This window comes from Maniola jurtina, chromosome 25 (assembly GCF_905333055.1).
Source record: "Maniola jurtina chromosome 25, ilManJurt1.1, whole genome shotgun sequence".
NCBI lineage: Eukaryota > Metazoa > Arthropoda > Insecta > Lepidoptera > Nymphalidae > Maniola > Maniola jurtina.
In genome coordinates, this window is record NC_060053.1 from 1,425,907 (window position 1) to 1,450,525 (window position 24,619).

The 24,619-nt window shown below is 37.5% G+C and overlaps 1 protein-coding gene across 1 annotated transcript in view; it reads left to right on the forward strand.

The window, feature by feature from the left end:
• The window catches only part of LOC123878112 (protein stum), a 70,231-nt gene that overhangs the window by 24,092 nt on the left and 21,520 nt on the right, over positions 1-24,619 (forward strand). Inside the window, exons 3-4 of the mRNA XM_045925184.1 lie at positions 19,873-20,003; positions 20,506-22,741. Of these exons, the coding sequence (XP_045781140.1) occupies positions 19,873-20,003; positions 20,506-22,741 (2,367 nt within the window). The remainder of the gene's footprint in view (positions 1-19,872; positions 20,004-20,505; positions 22,742-24,619) is intronic.

Here is a 24,619-nt window from a genome sequence, read left to right on the forward strand (position 1 = left end):
GTCTGCAAAATTTCATGGACTTTGGTTGCTTAATATTCAAATGAAATTGGAACTACGTTTGTATGGAGCGAGTGACGGAGAGACCCCTCATAAGTAAACCAAATTACCAAAGTTTTGAATAAGTAACTAAATAAAGTACAATTGATAAAAACCACTAAAGCGCTACGAGTAATAGTTACAATGACTCTTGCCAAACTCACGTTAATTTACACAATTTTTACACAAATCGCAAGGTTTTATGTAAATTCTAATATTATTTACAAATAAACTGGGTTCGTGTGTGTTACAAATTGCATTTTTTTTTTGTAATTAATGACTATAAGTTCGGATATAAAGATTAAAATCTGAAATAATTAGGTAAGTACTTACCACGTAGTTTTGTAATTTTTTGTAATGCAATGACCTCTTAGAGCCGTGATAAGATAAGTGGTTAAGACGTCCGCTTCACCGCCCTATTCTGGAGGTCGGGGGTTCGATCCCGGGCACGCACCTCTAACTTTTAGGAGTTATGTGCGTTTTCAGCAATTAAACATCACTTGCTTTAACGGTGAGGGACAACATCGTTTTTTTCTCTTTAGTTCGTTATTTGGCAGAGTACTCTTATTTTTCAAATTTTTACCCGACTGCGGCAAAGCCAAAAGGAAGGGTTATGATTTCAGCAGTCTATGTATGTAAGTATGTTTCTATCCAGATTATGTTTGTATCCAGATTCTGCGTGTTCCATCGTAGCGCCTAAACTAGTGGGCCGATTTTGATGAATGAGGTGTGCGAGGTGTCAATTGATTCCTTCTAAAGGTTCAGGTGACATAGGCTATATTTAATACGAAAAAAATTGAGCTCAGAATTTTCTCCTCTTTCATTTGACATCCCACTCGATACAATAGTAAAAATAAAATTTTGGAGACCTCCACTTTTTTTGATGTAACATCCGTTAGGTAAATTTTTTCGTATAAAATATAGCTAATGTCACCTGGGCCTTTACAAGGAATCAATTAACACCTCATTCATCAAAATCAGCTCAGTAGTTGAGGCACTACGGTGGAACATACACAATTTGGATACATAGTACATACATGCATAGACTGCATAAATCATAACCCTTCCTTTTGGCTTTGCCGCAGTCGGGTAAAAAACTAATCGCGCTATCGTAAATATGAAAACTTATATTATTATTATGATAATAATAAAACTGTAAAGGTTGCGCACCACACCACCTAAATAAGGTCCCACGCCCACTAAGACCAGTCACCACTCACCTTTTGCTGTTTAAAGAGTAACAATACCTATTTACGTTATTTTACTTTTAAAATATTACGTCATTCTTACTTATATTATAAGTTAGCTGATGTCCGCGATTTCGCTCGCGTGGATTTAGGTATTTAAAAACCTGCCAAGTGCGAGTCAGGCTCGCGCACCGAGGGTTCCGTACTCCGGTATTTATTTCTACATTTTGCAGAATAAATCAAACACTATTAATATGTGAAAAAAACTTTTTTAGAATGTACAGGTAAAGAAAGCCCTTTCATAATATGATACCCCACTTGGTATAATTATCTATATAATTATTATTCCATGTTAAACAAGTTATGGTCTTTTTCTTCCAGGTAGATTTTCTGTAAGTATCAAATTTCATCAAAATCGATTAAAGGGATTCTCTGAAACCTGGAACCGATGAAAAGGAAGATCCCTGAATAGCAAAAAGACAAAGAGACCGTATTTTGTAGACACTTTCGTATTTTGTTTGGTGGGAGGCTTCGGTCGTCGCTAGTTACCACCCTACCGGCAAAGCAAACCCAAAGGGGTATGGGTTTAATAAAAACTGCCATACCCTTTCCAGGTTAGCCCGATTCCATCTTAGACTTCATCATCACTTACCACCAGGTGAGATTGCAGTCCAGGGCTAACTTATATCTGAGTAAAAAAAAAAAGTATTTAAAGGTAGTGATTAGTATGGATAACATAAAACTTAAAATAACTCGACCGCACAAGATCTAGTCTCAAATTTCAAGGTAATAAGTCTAAGGAAGTGTACAGGTAGGTATCAACGTAAGTTATAATAAGTATTATAATTTATAATAAAAAGATAAAACATAATAAAAACGGTCGGAAATGATCTTCTTTAAGGACGTTTTTTGTATTTCGCGCTTCAGTTAAATAATATAACACCGTGTTTCAAATAAGTATGTAAATGATAAATTATTATTAAACTAGACAAGGTAAAGTTAAAAAGCACAGAAAAACAATTTTACTATAATATTTTAGTGTTTATTAAGACGATCGCAGTCGGATTTTAGTTTTCAACTTTATCTTGTAGCGTTGTATATTTATATTTCGGTAACTCAGAATTTTTCCTCTTTCATTTGATATTCCACTAAAATTCAAAAAAAATAAATTCAACATTCAAAATATTTTTATTCAATTACACTTTTACAAGTTCTTTTGAATCGTCAAAAGCATCTACCACTGGTTCGGACCCCCACTTTTTAGGATATAACTTTTTAAGGTCGATTTTTTTTTTCGTATAAAATGTAGCCTGTGTCACCCGGACTATAGTAACGAATCGATTGATACCTCATTCATCAAAATCGGCTCAGTAGTTTAGGCGCTACGGTGGAACACACATAAATACAAACCTCCGTACATACATAGACTGCTAAAATCATAACCCTTCCTTTTGGCTTTGCCGTAGTCGGGTAAAAAATACCTACGATGCCCGCGAGTTCATCTGGCATAACGCCAAGTACCTACCAAGTACCTACTTACCTACCGAAATGACACCCTCCTGCAATTTGGCCCATATAACTGAGAGGTTGGTGGGAGGTGGAGAGTTGTCCCTGTTTCATGAGATACACCTTGCTAACAAACAGACAGACAGGAAGACGGACAGTGGGTCCCGTTAGCATCCTTCGACTACGGAACTCTAAAAACTAATCTGTTAACGCAGTGAAGTAAGAAACATCATTACACCACGTCTTACTATCAGAGCGTGAAAATGTAGCGAAAAGTAAATTATAACACAATAAGCTGGAATACCGAACCATTGTTTAGTTCGAGTAACGTCCTGCATTACTCAATCATAGAAACCATAGACATTACCATAAAAACCATGAATGACGTAATCTTATCAACATCATCAACCCTACTTCTTACCACTACTGACGATGGGGTTCCTTTTCAAATTGATTGATTGATCGATTGAGAAGGGTTTGCCAAGGGAGAAGGCTGGCCAAGTACGGATTGCCAGACTACACACCTTTAAGAATATAATGGACATACAGGTTTCCTCATGATGTTGTTCCTTCAATAATAAAGCAACTGATCCATACTTAATATATTATTTTATTTATACATAAATACGAAAGTGTCTGTCTGTCTGTCTGTCTGCTACCTTTTCACGGCTCAACAGTTTAACCGATTCTGACGAAATTTGGTACACGGTTAGCTTATATCCCGGGGACGGACATAGGCTATTTTTTATCCCGGAAAATCAAACTGTTCCCACGGGATCTTTAAAAACCTAAATCCACGCGGACGAAGTCGTGGGCAAATTCTAGTATAACATAAAAGTCAGAGGTGCGTACCCAGAATCGAAGCCCGGACCCCTCAAGAAGTTTCTTAGTTTTTTTTTTACTAAATAAATAGGCATGCGCTTGCCTGTAATCGCACCAAATAGGTATAGTAGGTGATGATGCAGCCTAAGATGAAACGCGCGGCCTGAAAGGTGCCTCTTCTATCGTATTATTAAGGAGGCAGCATTTTTCGGTTTTCCCATGAGACTACAGTAAAAAAATCGGAAACACCAAACAATAAGCGCAGTTTAACAAACCAGAAAACAACATCACGCAAAAAAACCTCTTATTCTTTAAAAAAATCAATGTCGTTAAGTTTTGACCTTTGCAAGGTTTCTTAGAGGTGTTTTATTTGGACTGATAAAATTGTAAACCAGTTTAGCCACCCGGCTTCACTCGAGTGAAATTTGATATACTTACTTAACTATATTATAATTACATATACAGTCTATGTTAGATACCTACTTCTGGAATCTGAATAAAGTAGTTTTATAAAGACTGCTGGCAGGGCGATGCCTTTTTTTTTTTTTTGTTGACGGGGGGGAAATCTTCACAAGATACCCGACCTCTTTGAGGAGAGATCGGGTTATGTGGGATTTGTACCCACTAAAACCCCCTCGATGGCCATCCTCAGCGCATATTAAGAGGCTCCGGGAACTCTTACGAACGTGCGCCGGTGCCTCCCCTGCGCGACGCCCAGTGGGCTCATCCTGAAAGATGCACTCCCCTGGCCTTGTGCACTTTGCATGTAGCCACGACAGCTTGCGCCATAGCAAGCGGTCGTCCTTCCAGGGTCGCCAGCCAGAGCTCCGCTCCAGCCACTAGCGGCCCGGTCCCAGCGCCTGGGACTACTGAATGGGACGATCAGGGCGTTGATCAGCGCCGCCCTGATGTCTCCGCCTCCGAGAAGGATCGGCTCGCTCGCGGTCCCGCTCTGCGGCCTCCTTCTTACACATTACTACTTCACAGAAGGAGACCACTGCCCTCCATGCTTCACTGTCCTCCAGCATTGCCGCTATGACAGCAGGTGGTGACAGGCAGGGCGATGCCTAGCCACAGCTAAAAGTTACCCAGGAGCTAATATTATGTAGAAATCCATATACTAATATTTTAAATGCGAAAGTGTGTCTGTCTGTCTGTCTGACTGTCTGTCTGCTACGTTTTCACGGCTCAACCGCTGAACCGATTTTAATGAAATTTGGTACACAGTTAGCTTACATCCCGGGGACGGACATAGGCTACTTTTTATCCCGGAAAATCAAAGAGTTCCCGCGGGATTCCTAAAGACTCATCCACTTAACAGATTTGTATGAAATTTGGTACCGAAATATCTTGCGTCCCTGTAACTGAAATAGGCATCTTTTTATCCCGGAAAATCAAACAGTTCCCACGGGATCTATAAAAATCTAAATCCACGCGGACGAAGTCGCGGGCATCCTCTAGTATTTAATAAATTAACCCAGAATCAAACTTGCTCCCTAGCTTAAGAGATCTGATAGAATATTGTTATAACGTTACCGTATATTTTAAATTGATACTTATGTATCAAATTTCAATGTCAGTGTTATATTTGTTTTAACTCTAGGTAAGTATACAGTGTGTGTGTGTTTTAGAGAACCCTTATAGGATCACTTTACTGTCTGTCTGTCTGTCCGTTCGTCTGTCCGTCCGTCCGTCCCTCCGTCCGTCGTGTCTATCAAGAAAACCTTTCAAGGTCCCGTTGACCTAGAATCATGAAAGGCAGGTAGGTAGGTCTTATAGCACAAGTAAAGGAATAAATCCGAAAACTGTGAATTTGTGGTTACATCATGAAAAAAATAGTTAAATGTGATTAAATTTTCAAAGTAAGATAACTATATCAAGTGGGGTATCATGTGGAAGGGCCTTACCTGTACATTCCCTGTCACCCGTCTGTACATGTCTGTTGGCACCCTTTATGTAGGCACCCAAAACGTCTCTTGCCATTCATTGAGCGAACCAACGTAGGTTTTAAAATCTAAATTCTAGACATAATTCTTTGCCCTTTTATGTAAAAGTTCTTACAACGCGTGGGCACAAGGTCAACGACCTCCTTTTCACAGCCTTACAAGGTATGCCTTATATCGATTCTAATTGGGTTTAACAACTCTTTAATATTAATTGAAAGTTATTAAATCTGTACAAACACCCAAGCACTAGGTATTTAACCTTTAACTGTTAATTGCTAACTATAGGCCTCAGAAAAAAGTTCAAAGTTCTCAGCGAGCGATAGAGTTCGGAGTTTCTCTACGTGGTTTATTTATTTAGACGTGGTAATTGATTTAGACAATTTTTGAAGATCTGATGATGGGGTGGGTCAATTCAAATCAAATCAAATTTCTTTATTGCGAATTTGGGTAAACAGTGGAGATGTTACAAAGATAAAAAAGTACAGCCAAATTCTGCTTATAAGCATGCAATATGTTACATTAAATTAAGATACATTTTTGTCACACAAAAAATAAATAAATAAAAATAATAATTAAATAATAATAGCAAAATGTCCAAAACTAAAATACAGTTATAACTTTTCTGAGAGGTAATCATTAATTGAGTAATACGTCTTTTCTAATAATAGTTTTTTCAATTTTCTCTTAAATAAAGGAAGTTCACGGGTCTCAATTATATAGCTGGGCAAGTGATTATACAAAAGTGGCCCAGTGGAGAAAAAACTTTTAGAAAAATGAGCAGTTCTACAAGAGGGGTGCTGTAGTTTATACGCATGTCTTTTACTTTTGAGATTTTTATACAAGTCCAAGTTTTGTTTAATAAAAATGATAGTCTCATAGATATACATACATGGCATAGTCAAAATATTATACTTCTTAAAATAGGGTACACATTAGGGTAATTATTTTTTGTTGACTATTTTGACTATTCAAAAGCACTTGTAAAAGTTTATTTGAATAACAATATATTCCATTCTATTCTATTGTGCCTGATTGTACATTGTTGCTGATTGTACCTACTCAAATTAACAAAACATATTAATTGTGTTAATTAATCACAGGTTAAGGCCATAATACAGAGATGCACCGTGTTAAATCTTCTATCACTGCCCACATCTGCCCACTACCTAACTTTAAAAGGTTACATGACTGACTCACACCTTAGGGTTCTTATGAATATGAAAAATAGCATTTAATTTAATTACAATAAAAGAGTGTGACTTAATTTTTTTATAAAGAATATTAGCCATGCTAATCATGACTAATAACCCCCCATTCCCCTCCAATTAAGCGTAAAGCTTGTGCCAATGGGTACGACAATAGTGCAACGGGTGGGGTTTGAACCGCCGACCTTTCGGAATTCAGTCCCCTCCTCAACCGTTGAGCTATTAGGCTTAGTTTATAGCTGGTGATAGCGGGGTGGATAGAAGGAAGACGTGTAAATCGCATGCAGTTAAACGATTCCTGCGGTACAAGACTGAATGCGAGTCTCACTCGACAATATCAATCAACGGAAACACCACATTTTTAATTACAATAAAAAGTCAAAGTTAAAGTAGTGTGACTTAATTCAAAACTGTGGTTCGATTGCGGTAGAATGACAGCTACAATGTCACAATCGCAATCACCTCTGATTGGTTGACGCTCGCCCACTATTGCCTACAATGCATTGTTGCAACAAGAATACCATAAATTCAGCCAATCACAACCATTGCGATTGTAATAATGATTGATGCAGGTTTTTCGTAATCGACCACTACTAACACTTCGTAACACTGGAACTCATAGTCAAGATAGGGGCTTCTTCTTCATTGAATAAAGGTTGATGACACATGTCAACTGTTTTTTTTTTTTTTTTAATTATATAGACTAGCGCTTGGCTGCAATCAGACCTGCTAGCAAGTGATGATGCAGCCTAAGATGGAGTGCGCTTACCTAGAAGTTTGCCTATTCACTCTTGACTTGAAGGTACCCATATTAAGGTGGAAGGGAAAACTGACGCCTGAAGGGCGTTCCATATCCTAGCGGTTCGAATTAGGATAGAGGAAGCAAATCGTTTCGTACGTGTTCGAGGAATTTCGACTACGTACGGATGCAGACCTTGACGATGCTTGGTAGTACGATGGTAGAAAGGTGGAGGAAGAATAGTTCCCTAAAAAAGCCTATGTCTTTACTATGAATTCCAGTTAAACGGAGTTTACTATGAATTCGCATGCAGTTAAACGATTCCTGCGGTACAAGACTGAATGCAAGTCTCACTCGACAATACCAATCAACGGAAACATCGACGCTCGCCAAATGTGCAATTACTGTACGACTGAAACATATAATTGTTTTATTCCTATTTTCATTAATTCCCTCGTAACTCTCCACTCAAGGTGCCCATATGAAAATTTTCCGACTTCTGGAAGCTTTTTATTTGAACTGTAGATAAAAAGCTCGATTGTCAATACATAGATAAGTAGGTACTTTTTGGGGGTTTAATCTAAATTCTTCATAACATAAAAACACGATTATAATTTATAACCCACAATTTCTTAAATAGAAAAATAATCCGAAAACTGCTCCAAATTTTCCTGGAGTTTTTTTATTACACGGAAAACCTTTCACCTCCCATAACATAACGCATACGGCATTTAATCCTATATCTACTACCTACATACAGATTTATCTGGTTTACCAGATTATAGCCAGTTCATCATTTGACCGCTCGCTGGTCCACTACTGAGAACGAGTCTCCTCTTAGAGTGAGAACACCTTGCTGGCTAAGTACGGATTGGTAGACTTCATAAACCTTTGAGAACACCAAATAAAATTGGAGAACTGTTAGTTATACAGGTTTCTTCACGATCGATGTTTCATTTCACCACTAGGTAGAACAAGTGATATTTAATTGCTGAAAACGTATATAACTTCGAAAATTTAGAGATGCGTACCCGAAATTGAACCCCGAGCCCTTCGAAAAGGAAGCCGACGGGTTAACCACTAGGCTATCGCCCCTTTAGCATAACAGAAAGTCATTGATAACAGATATAAAAGGAGCGGTTACAGAGGCGAAAACTGAACCTATCAGAGACTAGCTGCTCCATCCCGACTTTACTCGGAAAAATGCTCTTGACGATTCAAAAGCGCTTGTAAAAGTCTAATTGAATAAAAATACTTTGAATTTGAGTTAGCCGTAGGTACATCTAGTACATAGATCGATAATATTTATTTACATAGTTTTTAATTATCTATATAGGAATGGAAACAGTTTTGCTTTGTAGCAAAGCGAAAAACCACAAGGGTATAAAATTACATGAAGGTTTAAATGTAATAACTAATTGTTCAGGCATGTTGATTGTAGTCGTAGGTGGTATGGTAGTACATACTTGTAATAAGCGTCAATGAAGTATTCATTGTTATTCATTACATCTTAACCTTTCACTAAGTGCAGTGGTTCATATAAACAAAAATATTAAAGGTGCTTACAAGTTGAGAAGTGTGAAATATAGGACAAAGTGATAATAATATAAATAAATTATAATTTAGAAAATTGAATTACCGCTACATAGGCGTGCTGTATTCTAATTTGGGAAATAAAATGTGATAATTTGCAATAATATGGAATTCCGTTAATAATTTAATAGTCCGTTTTTCAAACCTCCACGAGTTTCAACTTTTACAAGATCTCTCAAGTTTTTTTTTTAAATCTTTTTATATATACCTAAAATCAAAATAGTAAGTATAACAAAAAATATATCGAGTTTTGTATGAAATTATTGGGATATACTAATATTTCCTATATTATAGGACAGGTAAAAATAAATAAATAATGATGTAGTAAATTCAACCAGCTACGGTTATAATTTTTGCAAGGGTTTGTGGAGTGGAAATCTGTCAAATTTTTTTTTTATAGTATAATTAAGTACCTATGTTCAATTTACTTTGACTTTTAGTTTAGGTAGGTAATTTTTAACCGACTTCCAAAAAAGGAGGAGGTTCTCAATTCGTCGGAATCTTTTTTTTTTTCAAATATTTTAGTTGTATGTAAGTTTACGCAGGTAAATTATACATAATATTATGTTCAATAATGCAATAATAAATTGGCAATTTGTAAAATAAACTTAAATCTAAATTAAAACTTAAAATAATAACCATTAAAATTAAAAACTGAAATGAATTAAATTAAATCTAAAACCGTGAATAGTTTTAATTATAGAAAAAAATCTTTTTTCAAATTATATTAGGGGTCCTGAGTGTGTCAGGAGTCCTGACACTGAATATTTGGAGAAACTATGATGTTAGCTGTTAATGATTAAGACAACAATAGTTGCGTTATTCTATGTTTGTCAATAAGGTCAGTGTGTTGTGCTTAACCCGAGGATGTTCTTGCGTTCACGTGCTGATCTGCGAATCATTGAAGTGGGAGCTTTTCAAGGGGTAAGATTTTGACAATTTTTTTTTCTTCTTCTTCTAGTGCCATCTCCTATCGGAGGTTGGCAATCATTAAGGCTAACTGGATTAAGTTCGCCGCTGTCTTAACAGGGCTCTCTCCGTCACTTACTCCATACACTCGTAGCCTGTTTTCATTTGAATATTAAGCAACCAAAGTCCATGAAATTTTGCAGACATTATCCTAGACACTAATATCTGTGCCTGTGGTGTTTTAGATTTTTCTAAAAATATGTAGTTTTAAAATTACTGGGGCTCAAAGATTTGTATGTGAATTTTTAAGACCGCTTAACTTTGAAACCGAATATTTGAACGAAAATCTGGAAAGCCACAGGCATAGATATTAGTTCCCGGAACGTTTCTACAAAATTTCATTTAGTATGATTGGTTAGTAGGCTCCAATGAGAGACGAACTACGTTTGTATGAAGCGAGTGACAGAGAGACCCCTTTTAAACAGAGACCTATAAGTAGCTACTCATGTTGAATCACTGGCGAAGGTTCAATGTTTTTATCGAGTGACAATACCTATTTAATCGAAGTGAGTAACTTCTTTCTTTAAAAATATTCTGTAAAACATACATTCAGCACTCAGAATTTAAGAAAAGTGATTAATGTTTCTACGTAGGTACCTTTAGCAGCTGATATCTTTAAATTATCCCTTGGCCTAAGCTATCAAATATGCGTTAAAGGTACATACAAATACTACTCTATCCCACACATTTTGTTCCTCTGAAAATAAGACACGTCTGGCTCTACGGGGATCTTGCTCTATTAGTCCCTTTGTGATTTGAACGAAACGATAAGCGACACTAAAAAGCGATAAGTATATACCACATATTATTGTCAGTGGTATAGGTATCCTAGGCACATCGCGCGAAGCCGGGTCTAGTGAACTAGTAATAATATATATATAGGCTTACGCTTGGTTGCAATCAAATTAACTACTAGATTGCGGGAGAACTACATCAATTATTATTACAATCGCAATCGTTGTGATTGGCTGAATTTATGGTATTCTTGTTGCAACAATATATTTTAGCCAATAGTGAGCGAGCATCAACCTATCAGAGGTGATTGCGAGTGTGATATTATAGCTGTCATTCTACCGAAATCGAGCCGTGCTGATATAAATCACTTAGCAATAAAATATGTTGTTAAATTATCTACTAACTATCTAAGTAAACGGTACCTATGCACAAATAATTAATAATGGTAAGGTACCTATTTAAGTACCTAATTAAAAAAATATTGAACTAAAGAGTCTTTTAAGTGCTCATAAGTTAATCGTTACTTAGTTACGCAAAATATCCAAACATAACTACAAGTCATTTCTAATTATTAACTAGAATTTTGTAAATCAGTAAAATTCTTCCGAATTCGTTACATACTTAACTCGCACAATATAGCTTGTACGCTTTCTAAACATAAAATAACTGTTGAAATTCAGACATAACATGACTGAGGCTCGCTAATCGCATTTTTGTTTTACAAAACTTTACATCATTGTGTTGTGCAATTATTATGTCAGGATTTAGACAGGCTTCGGCGATAGCCTAGTGGTTAAAACGTCGGTTTCCTATTCGGGGTTCGATTCCGGTTACCTACGCATTGCGCACCTCTCCATTTTTGAGGAAAGGTACAGAAAGAGCTTGCACCCCAGGAAAGGACATAACTACTTTTTGCTTACCCAAAAATCAAAGAGGGGGATTCTAAAAAACCGGCCAAGTACGAGTCAGCCTTGTGCACTGAGGGTTCCGTACTCGGGTATTTTTTTCGATATTTTGCACGATAAATCAAAAACTATTATGCATGAAAATCTGTTTTAGAATGCACAGGTAAACCCCTTTCATATGATGCTCCACTGGGTTGAAAATTGAAAATACTCACAAATTAATTTTTTCGGATTTTTTCTTTACTTGTGCTACACGACCTACCTACCTGCCAAATTTCATGATTCAAGGTCAACGGGAAGTACCCTATAGGTTTTCTTTACAGACAGACTGACAGACAACAAAGTTCCTTTTGAGGTCCTAAAAACCTAAATCCAAATGTAGTATTACATGAAGATAAAAATCAAATCTTCGTACCTTACTTTACTATCTATATCTCATCAACAGACTGACATAAATCACTATAACTCCGCGTATATATCATTTTAATTGTCATACTAATAATAAGAACAGGCGCGCGACCGTGATATTTAGGTATTGTGAGTTCACCAACCGTGAGATGGTGTTTGAACGATTTCTTTAAAAGAATAGATGTTTTTAAGCACCTAGATATTTAATAGAAACTATTTAGTTCAATAAGTTTAATACTTTATTCAGCACACAAAACAGGGAAAAACCGGCCAGGTGCGAGCTAGACTCGCGCACCGAGGGTTCCGTACTCGGGTATTTTTCCGACATTTTTCACGATAAATCAAAAACTATTATCGAAGCCGACGTCCTAATCACTAGGCTATCGCCGTTTCTTATGTCTAGTATGCCGTTAGTAAGTAATTGGTATTTAAAGGCCTTCAACTATGATTGACGCCTACACTTTATTGTGAATGCAGCTTTATTAAATTGTAATGCACAGACAGACATACTCGCTACGAGATTATTGCCTACGGTATGTAGGTATGCTGAATTTATTATTATTTAGCTGGCAGCTACCTTGGACAACGAATTAGTTTGGCCATCCAACTGGATTACTGTACCAAGTGGGGTAACATATGAAAGGGCTTTACATGTACATTCTAAAACAGATTTTTATTTACTTTTATGCATAATAGTTTTTGGTTTATCCTGCAAAATGTCGGAAAAATACTCGAGTAGGTACGGAATCCTCGGTGCGCGAGTCTGACTCGCACTTGGCCGATTTTTATTCGAATTATTCCCATTATCACTTCAGCTTTACAACCTATGTCTGCTGAGCCTTAGTATAATGGTGTCGAAAACACGTGCCTATTATTGTCATGCACATTATGCCATGATTATGCAACTGCAGAACAATGGAGCGCAGGTGTGGGAAAGTGTGGGATGAACCTCAATTAGTCAGGGGTGCCGTACGTGAACGTAGATGACTTGTAGTGACGTGCAGGTCATCCACACTTCTAAATATATAAAAGGAAAAGGCGACTGCCTGATTGACTGACTGCCTGATTGACTGACTGACTGATTGACTGACTGACTGACTGATTGACTGACTGACTGACTGATTGACTGACTGATTGACTGACTGACTGACTGATGACTATCAACGCCCACGGGCTGAAATTTGGTATGTAGATAGAGCTATTATGATATAGACACTAGACACCCAATATAACTAGAATACATTGGTGATGAAAACCGAATGAAAATCCCTAAGATGGATCCTCATACTCTACAAACAGACAAACTCAGCGGAAATGCGCTTTTCTAATAACTTTATCTTTATCTTTTATCTTTATACATGCAAAAAAATCACACCGATCCGTTAGTCCTAAGATGGTTTCTGATCTATACTCAATACTCATATTCTACAGACAGACAAGCACGGCGGAAATACATACTTTTCTAATAATTTATCTTTTATCTTTGTATCCGTTCAAAAAATCACGCCGATCCGTTAGTCCGTTGCGGCGTGATGGAAGGACAAACCAACAAATCAATAAACCAACACACTTTTGCATTTAATCATCATGGGTAGTGATTAGGATTGGGATTGCAGCGACGTAAGTAGTTAATGGTGTTAGAAACCCATGGCATGCATATTAAGCCTTCGTTATGCAACTGGTAAACAATAGATTGGTGTGGGATGCAATAATTACTCACAGGTTCCGAAGATGAAGGTAGATAAGATGAGAGATGGGCAGATGGGCGGGCATGCATTATCTTTTCGCCTTGTACCCGTTCAGTTACCTAAGCCCACGGTTAATAGTTACCAGTAAGTCTTCGGAGGTTGTTAACTCTAGCTAAAAATTTAATTAAAAAGATTTGCACAAAATTAGTCTACTTCATGATGCTTAAATTTTGGTGAGTGCATTAAATTCTTTATTTTTTTTTTGGGTTCCGTACCTCGAATGGAAAAATGGAACTCTTTTAGGATCACTTTGTTGTCTATCTGACTGTCAGTCTGTTGTCTGTCCATCTGTCGTATCTGTCAAGAAAACCTAAGGGTACTTCTCGTTGACCTAGAATCATGAAAGGCAGATAGGTAGGTTTTATAGAACAAAAAGGGAAAAATCCGAAAACCGTGAATCAATGGTCATCACAAAAAAAAAATTAAATGTGTTTATGAAGAAATAATAATTATTATAAGTATTTTCAATTTTCAAATTAAGATAAGCAGGTATATACCAAGTGGGGTATCATATTATGAAGGGGCTTTACCTGTACATTCTAAAACAGATTTTTATTTATTTTTATGCATAATGGTTTTTGATTTATCGTGCAAACTGTCGGAAAAAATACCCGTGTACGGAACACTCGGTGAGCGAGTCTGACTCGCACTTGGCCGGCTTTTTAATAAATGAAGTCGTTGTGGTTGAATTTGTTCTTTAGTTTCAACTTTCAACCGAACGATAGGTAGGTACTACTTATCATAAATTACTTACTGGTGCACATCACACTAATATTATAAAGGCGAAAGTTTGTATGTGTGTGTGTGTGTGTGTGTGTATGTATGTTTGTTACTCCTTCACGCGAAAACCACTGGACGGATTCGGCTGAAATTCAGAATGGAGATAGATAATATCCTGGATTAACACATAGGCTACTTTTTATCCCGGAAAATCAAAGAGTTCCCACGGGATTTCGAAAAACCTAAATCCACGCGGACGAAGTCGCGGGCATCAGCTAGTAGACCATAATTATACCTAGAGCAGAGATAGAGCCTCTGAACTTAAATTAGTAAGTATAATTTTTTTGGGTGTTTTATGTAGGGTAGCTTGTTTAGTACCACAGCGGTTCAGAAAGCAGATTCAAATGTTTAAATCGGTTTAACGGATTGTGGAAAAAAATTAAACATAGGTACGTAGGTACTCGAATCCATAAAACCTTCAATCTGTTCCATCTGAGATAAAGCCCATAAAAGCAATTTCCCATAAAACTGGTTCTTACAACCCCATACAAGCAATGTATGAATGAACGTAAAGTTTGCACCTATTTACCATACAAGAGTGGTCATGTGACATGTACTCTAATGTAATATGCTGGATATGGCGAAGATATCTCATTACAGTTTACACGCTGGTAGGTTCCAGTAATTAAGGGCCACGGACAATAATTAGGTAGGTACATGTTTTGGACGCAATCTATTACATCTAACATACAAGAAGAAGCGTGTGAAAGACTGTTCAAATTCAAATCCATACTAATACTAGCTGATGCCCGCGACTTCGTTCGCGTGGATGTAGGTTTTTAAAATTCCCGTGGGAACTCTTTGATTTTCCGGGATAAAAAATAGCCTATGTGCTAATCCAGGGTATAATCTATCTCCATTCTAAATTTCAGCCCAATCCGTCCAGTAGTTTTTGCGTGAAGGAGTAACAAACATACACACACACACATACAAACTTTCTCCTTTAAAATATTCTATCTATCTACTGTCTGTCTATCTGTCTATCTGTCTGTCTGCTACCTTTTCACGGTTCAACAGTTTAACCGATTTTGATGAGGTACAGAGTTAGCTTATGTCCCGGGAACGGACATAGGCTAGGTACTTTTGTCCCGGAAAATCGAAGAGTTCCCTCGGGATTCTCAAAGACCTATCCGTTCAACCGATTTATGTGAGTACAGAGGTAGCTTGCGTCCCGGAAATTGACATAGGCGACGTTTTATCCCGGAAAGCAGACTTCCCACGGGGTTTTTAAAAAACCACGCGGACGAAGTCATGCATATCATCTAGTTAATGATATTTATCTTGAATCGAAAGTTAAATCAGAGTTTTTTGGTTAATACTAGATTCCGCTACCGCTTATGACTTGACGCTTAAGCAGCAGTGCGTAGAAGGCGAAAGCTGCGTACAATAATTACCGTACTATTATGGTTTCTAACTACAAATTGTACCATATGGCAGTAACCCGTTCCTCAAACTGATACTGTGAATAATATGTAACCAATTAGATTGGTTAAGTAACGTTGAATTGTTTTTTTTTTTGTTTTTTTTTTTTTGGAGACACGCAGTACTAAAGTAAAATAACAGATAATACACACACACAAAACACACAAACCACAACTGTCTCCACAGAAACGTCCACACCCATTAAACAATTCATGTACAAAACCAAATAATCGGGTATAAAAATGCGCGTAGGTACAAAAATGAAAAGAAAAAAAAATTGTTATGAAATAGATGGATGGCCGGAATATTTTAACTTCAAGTAAACAATAGTGCAGTGATTGCCTTAGTCAGGGGGTCCGGAGTTCGATTTCAGGCCAACTTTTACTTTTGTATTTTTCTTTTTAATTTCAATTAAACTTTTACAAGTATTTAACAATCTTCAAAAGCATCTACCACCGGTTCGGAATGCCTTTCCTACCGAGATGAACCAGCAAGAAACTCGGCGGTTGCTCTTTTCACAGATCAGATGGTTGGTAATGACTCTGGCATCAGTACAAAAAACCTACCGTAGTTTTTCATGCAAAACATTACTTAACGGAGGTTCAATTTTTCAACAACAAATTACAATTCAAACAGCAAGGTCGCTGTTCTTGACTTAAATTGAGGCCACGTGAAAAATCGCTGCGAGGCGACGCTGCCGTATTATTCATATAGAAAATTAACCTATTTCAGCTCTTGTGCTACGGCTACACTATCGGCATTCGGCAAATAGTCCTTCTTCTTATTTTGTACTAGAGGATGCCCGCGGCCTCGCCCGCGTGGATTTAGGGTTTTCGATATCCCGTGGGAACTCTTTGATTTTCCGGGAAAAGAAGTAGCCTATGTGCTAATCACACTAATATTATAAAGGTGAAAATTTGTATGTGTGTGTGTGTGTATGTTTGTTACTCCTTCACGCAAAAACTACTGGATGGATTTGGCTGAAATTTGGAATGGAGATAGATAATATCCAGGATTAGCACATAGGCTACTTTTTATCCCGGAAAATCAAAGAGTTCCCACGGGATTTCAAAAAGGTTAAATCCACGCTGATGAAGTCGCGGGCATCATCTAGTCCAAAATATTATCTATCTCCATTCCCAGCCAAATCCGTCCGTCCGTTTTTCCGTGAAGAAAAATCCGTCCGTCAGTTTTTGCGTGAAGAAGTAACAAACATACACACACACATACACACAAACTTTCGCCTTTATAATACTAGTGCGATTAGCCCTTATTAATCCATTGTTGGACATCGCCTCCTCACGTGCATGGCATTCTTCTCGGTGTTGGGCGAGCCTTCTCCAAGTTTTCCCTTATCTAAATAGTTCCGTTAGTTAACGCTAATAAATACGTAGATAGTTTACGATAGTACGGTTTGACGACCTCCCTTTTTAGGGTTCCATACCTCAAAAGGAAAAACGGAACCCTTATAGGATCACTTTGTTGTCTGTCTGTCTGTCCGTCTATCGTGTCTGTCAAGAAAACCCGTTAATTCCCGTTGGCCTGAAATCATGAAACGCAGGTAGGTAGGTCTTATAGCACAAGTAAAGGAACAAATCTGAAAACCGTGAATTTGTGGTTACATCATTTAAAAAAAAAAATTAAAATATATTTCAATTTTCAAAGTAAGATAACTATATTAAATGGGGTATCATATTAAAGGGCTTTACCTGTACATTCTAAAACAGATTTTTATTTATTTATATACTTATTAGTTTTTGATTTATCGTGCATAATGTCGGAAAAAATACCCGAGTAGGGAACGAGTCTGGCTCGAACGTGGCCGGTTTTTTTAAACCTATATTCCCGCCAATCATTCGGATTAGCGCGAACGTGCGGAGCGATACTATGGCCTCCAGCCACACAATTCTCGATATCACGAATCATTTGCCGAATCCCGACAGTGTGGCTGTAGCATTATGCACACTAGCTCTGGCCATTCAAGGCTAAAATCGGCCCTTGCTGTAACGGCCTGCTCTAATTTCTAGGGTGTTTTATAAAAAGTAGGCTTAGCCAATGCCGATGCGTGTAGCACCTAACGAAAATTTGAAGTATTCGAAAAATGGAGAACAGTGATAGAATCACCAAAGGCAGATATTTTCTGTTGACGTTGACTCTCCGACCCGGAGGTAGTGTTGATATGTCTTTCTTAAGTATTTCCTTTCCGTCATTTCCTTGTATTTTATTTATCTTAGTCTCCTCTGAAACCCGTATGACTTAGTAGATGATATGAAACAAATACCTATAATTTTTAATTATAATATAATTATGGGAATAGTGGCCACTGTTTGCGCACCCAGGTGCGACGGTGTACTCTGTCGTTGCGAAAAATAAAACTGTTGTAGCGTTATTAAACGCTAAAATTAACATGTTTTGGCAATAATGAAATAAATATTAATATTTAGTTTGCAACTCGTAAAATATTCTTTAATACTGGTTTGCAAAAGATTACTCTACGTACTTAATATCACCTTTTCTTTATGATAAAAAGAGAGACGGACTGACTGACATAATTATCAACCTGCAGGCTGCAGCTCAAACCACTGCACTGGGTCTTAAAACTTCAACATTTTCATTTAAAGGTTTTCTTTATAACGTAGGAAGGTTTTTGGAATTTTTACGCGAGCGAAGTCGGGGAAGTCAGCTAGTTATTTTTGTGCATCAACATCTTGAATTTTATAATTAGATAATAGCTTAATACACTCGGATTGTTTTTAAAAATCACTGTGGTGAATGGTGATAATGCCGCATTTGCACCCAAGCAATTTTTTTCTTCTTGTTTAGATATATACGTTTACTTGCAACAAAGCTAAATACTACTTTTTTAACAACACTTCCCATATTAAAACGTGACAGTGTATTTCTTTGTTGGTTTATCCTTCAATCGCGCCGCAACAGAGCAAGAAATCGAAGTGATTTTTGGCATGTTGCATGCTACTTTTTATCGCCAAAAATCAAAGGGTTCTCAAGGGATTTTAAAAAACCTAAATCCATCCGGACGTCGTAGCCAGGTTATCGAATAAAGCGAAAGCTTTTTTGGAACCCTCTTGGCTAACCCCTCGCTAATGAAGGTCATCAGTAGTTTTACGCACTTCATGGCGTAAAAATGAGGTTACGGAGACGGGGGAATATTTCGATTGCGTTAATTATGACGTCAAGCTAAAACACATCCCATACCAGGGGATTGTTACGCTACGGAATTGCAATCACAATCATCATCATCAAACTCAAACTCAAAATCATTTATTCAAAATAGGTGCTATTGTACACCTTTTGATAGTCAGAATTGTTAAATTTGTAAGATAATAATTAATTACGTGAACTTAAAACTAAAGCTTTAAAGGTTCCAAACGTGCCCGAGTCTGTGAAGAGTCATCCGATAGACGTCCATAGCTGGACTAGGACTCTTGTTGGGACGTCCGTACGCCAGGGTCCTGCATCGCTAGAATCCAGCGGCTACCTTCGTCTCGTTTGATGTCGTCAGTCCACTTAGTGGGAAGTCTTCCAACACTGCGGTTTTTAGGGTTCCGTACCTCAAAAGGAAAAATGGAACCCGTACAGGATCACTTCGTTATCTGTCTGTCTGTCTGTCTGTCCGTCCGTCCATCCGTTCTGGAAAATAATGAGTTTTAAGAACCTATTTTCACGCAAACGAAGTCGCGGGCATCAGTTAGTCAATAATAAGGACGTGAAATGCTTCTACAAATTGCTGAAATGTATGAAAACTTTTTATATTTATACTTTCAAACGATAAGCCCCATTCAAGTTTCTACTAACGCCATCTAGTTGTCAGATAAAATGAAATAAACACGTGTATGTGTCGTCTTTCCAGTGCGGTGTCGACGTCGAAGCGGAAACGTGAGACGTCGTTCGCGATCATCGCGGAGCCTTCCCCCTCCCGCCCCACCAGCCCGCACTCGCTGCCAGTGGAGATAAGACCCGGGAGAGTTTCACCCTTTAAAGGTAAATCTTTTCAAATACTTTGCAGTGCGGTGTCGATACTAAGTACTTATAAATATATAATTTGCATGGCGGTCATTTTGAAATCGCCATCTTGGTTTTTTATAATTTCTTGATATAGCAGCAATGGAAATGAAATATACACAGGCGAAAATTTCAAAGCTCCACCTATTACGGTTCATGAGATGCAGCCCGCAGACAGACGGACGGACAGACGGGCGAACACCGGAGACTTAATAATAAGTTCCCGTTCTTGTTAGCACCATTCAGGTATGAGTTACGACCCTTAAAAATAAAATTGACTATTTACTAGTCTTAAAAGGTTTTTTAAGCTTGATTCTTCTTTTCCTAAAGACAAGATTCCTTACTTTCGTAAATCACGACTATACCAATCAATGCCTCTTCAGTAATCATGTGTGATATTATGCTATTTAAAAAACATAATATATCATGTTTTAATTTGTAGTGCTAAACAGCTTCCTAACAGCAATTCTTTTGATTTTAGGTCGAGGCTTCAGAGAAGAAACCTCGCGTCACAACACACCAAAAACCTCAGCTGCCAACTCCAGATCAAACTCACCTCCAAGAAGAACCAACTCTTTGACAAGGCTTGACAACATGGCGCCGATCGCCACACTACCTCCCCCCGGACCGGTCCACAGGCCTCCCAGAGACTTCCTGAAAGAGAACATGGAAGAGATACGAGAACTAAGCGAACTAAATAGAGAAAAGAACGAAGCAGAAGCGGAGAAACAAAGAAGAGAAGAAGAGATAGCGTTATTAAAAGAAATGGGTGTGTTGAAAAGTGTCACTAATTCTAGGACAAACTCGCGGAGTAACTCCCCAGGTAGACTAAATTTAAGATCTCGATCTAATTCCCCATCAGCGATATTACACTTCGAGAACATTTCACGAAATAGCACTGAATTTCTTAATAAAGAAGAAGCAGGACCAAGACCTGTGATTCATCGATCAAGAGTACGATCGCTATCGAAATCCCAACCGCAATCAAGTAACGGTTCTCCCATAAATTCCAAAATACCGAAACGCCAAAATTCTGTCTCTCCCACGAGAAGTTCTAAACAACCTGATAATAAAACTTTAAATGGCAGTCAAAAATACATGTCAAATAGTACAAGCAGTATAAATGAAACTATAAGAATAGGTAGTCAAATGCACGATAAAAGAACTACTCAAAGTAGTCAACAGTTAAACGTTTCTCAACCTAATGTGAAAGGTAAACCTCCAATTTCACCTGGCAGAAGTGGACCTCCTCCTTCTAACAAGTCGATAAATGCAAAAAGACTGTCACCAATAGTTGGTACGCCAAACAAAAGTCCAGTCGATGATTTGAAACCAGGTTCTGCGAAAACTAATTCAAAACCTACTACAACAGCGAGAAAGTCATTAAAAACAGCTGGCAGTACTCCTGCTGCGTCTAGATTAAATTCTAGACAGATTAGCAGAACTACCAGTAGGGAAGCCAGTCCTGACAAACGTAACCCTCCAACTAAAACAGCTAAGCCTGCTGTAGGTGTTACTAAACCTCCAGTTACTAAGGCAGCACAAAAACCTCCTATTTCAAGCAAAACAGAATCCAAAAAACCAGTAAGCCGAACAAATAGTGTCAAAAACTTAACTAGAGTCCCGAGTACAAAGAATTTAAATGATAAACCTCCATTAAGCAGACAAGTTAGTAAGAAAGAATTATCAGCCAAATCGAAATCTACGACTAAATTAAACGAAATTGTATCTAAAACTGATAAAGCTGCTAAAACTGGGACTAAAACTGGTGAAACTAAGAAAAATGCTGAAGTTCAAGTTAAAGGAAAAGAAGAAGTCACTACAGCAGACGCAAACTTTGGTGACGAATTGTCAACTCAAGATAACGGAACTCAATATGATAAAACTAAAAACGATGATATGGTGATACTTACAAAGAAAAATATCATGTCTATGACTACTGCTGCCATTACTTCACAACCATTGGAAGTGGTAGCTACAGTTACCAATCAGCTACCGAGTGTTCTAGAAAAAGCTAGAGAAAAAAATATGCTTGAGAGGTTAAGCTCCAAAGAGTCATTGGTAGGAAAAGAAGAGGATAAGGTTAATAAAGAAGCAGCAGAAGAGAAAGAAAAAGAAGAAAAAAAACCTAAACCAAAAACAGAAAGGACTATATTCGCTGAAGATAACTTAAAACTTAGACCTCTACAACCTCCTTACAACAATCCTCAGGTAGAGAGAGTAAAGCAAAAAATAGATACTTTACTTAAGGAGCCTGAAATTTCTACCGAAAATATTTTAGTTGCTGCCGAAGCGAAAGAAACCGCTGCTAGAAGTATAGCTGAAAAAGCTAAATCTTCTATAAAAGAAGCTAAACAAGATGTTGAAAAAATAGTAACAGAAAAAAAAGATGAAATTACCAAGCAAGGGGAAGAAATGACATCCGAAATACGTTCTGAAGCGACTAAAATTGTCGACAGCATCATAACACCTGTCGAAGAACCTGAAAAGGTTCTCGAAAAAGCGAAAGACGAGGCTAAAAAAGCTATAGAGCCAGTAGTAAAGGTTGTAAGTGAAAAGAGGAAGGAAATAAAATCAGAAGTTGAGAAAATGACTGAGACCTTGGTGCAGGGTGGACCGGAAGTAGACGTGCAGAGTTTTCATCTGTCAACGCCCGGCGAGAAGATGGCGCTCAAGCCTACCGGAAGTGCTTCGGAAAAATCTCACAGCAATGGCGGGTAAGTCTTTTATTTGTTTTTAACAAGTGTAAATTAAAAATTTATAACGCCCCCGACAAGTTAGTGAAGGTTACAGTAACTAGAAAAGAGCTGATAACTTTCAAACGGCTGAACCGATCTTCTTGGATTATAGCTAAGAACACTCGATCAAGCCACCTTTCAAACAAAAAACTAAATTAAAATCGGTTCATTAGTTTAGGAGCTACGGTGCCACAGAAAGATACACAGATACACACGTCAAACTTATAACACCCCTCTTTTTGGATCGGGGGTTAAAAATAGAAAAAAAATACCATCTGCAATCAGTACTAGTTCCAATGCTGTATTTTCAGGCAGTTTCCATCGTGAAAAACTTTGATGCCAAATAAAGAAAATTGATTTGCATAAGTCAGGTTAGGCTAATTATTTTGGCGAATATGAGATCATTACAATGTATTGTTATATGAAGAGACAAGAAGAATAGCATAGCCAATAATAACTATTGCGATATTGTAATAATGATTGATATTATAGGTTTTACGAAATCGATGTTACAAAGTTATCTTGCGTCCTGGATCTTTTTATCCTAGAAATGTAAAAAGTAGAGGGGTCTCTCCGTCACTTGCTCCATACAAACGTAGTTCGTCTCTCATTGGAATACTAACCAATCATACCCAATGGAATTTTGTAGAAACGTTCCGGGAACTATAATATCTATGCCTGTGGTGTTTCAGATTTCCGTTAAAATATTCGGTTACAAAGGTACGCGGTCTTAAAAATTCACATACACAGCTCCTGTAATTTTAAAACTACATATTTTTAGAAAACTCTAAAGCACCACAGACACAGATATTAGTTTCTAGAATATGTCTGCAAAATTTCATGGACTTTCAAATTAAATTGGAACTACGATTGTATGGAGTAAACTGTGACGGAGAGAGCCCTGTTTAATCCATGTGGATGAAGTCGCGGGCATCATCTAATAACAAATAGTATTTAGATGAAATATAGATTTAAATGAATGAGATTTTATTTTTCCTTTCATACAAACAATACGCATATATTCCCCCAGGTCATTATAATAAGTGTAAGAAAGTTTTCCCTGTAGATTTCCATCGGTTTTCACTCTCTGATAGCGTCGGGCTGTGGTTTGCATAAACGTTGCTATTAACTATGCGTTTTAAACTGGGAAAGTGTTGGTAAAAGTGCGTTTTTATAACTCTCTAGTCTTAACTGATGTAGGTGCGAGTATGATAATTTTATTGTGACTAATTCTGATATACACTATCTCTAAACTAAGTTTAGTTAAGGGGCATGACACGGGTCTGCCCGCGAAATTCAAATTTAATTTGGTTTTTCGCAATTCGTAAACTAATACGACAAAGAGTAGGCTTATGGTATTCTAATTCCGCAAATGGCAGTATCATCTTCACAGGTTTACATAAAAATCTTTACTTGAGTTCCCACGGGATTCCTAAATACCCATCCGCTTAACCGATTTGCGTGAAATTTGGAACCGAGGTACCTTGCGGCCCTGCAATTGACATAGATAATTTTTGATCCGGAAAATCAAAAAGTTCCCATGGGATCTTTAAAAACCGAAATCCACGCGGACGAAGTCGCGGGCATCCTCTAGTAACCCAAAATATGATGTTCATAATTATTATTATGTACGGAACTTTAAAAGAGCGAGGACCGACTCGCATTTGGCCGGATTTTTTTAAAGTTAAAACCAGCTAAAATTAAATCTCTTGCTGGGGTCAAGAACCATCTAAATCTTCCTAAGTACAGTGACCCGTATCAGTATAATAATGAGACATCGTGCTTTTGGAATTATTCTTTTGTTTTAATTACTATGTTGCTTGTTTCGTTAACGTCTGAAACAGAGGTTCTCAAAGT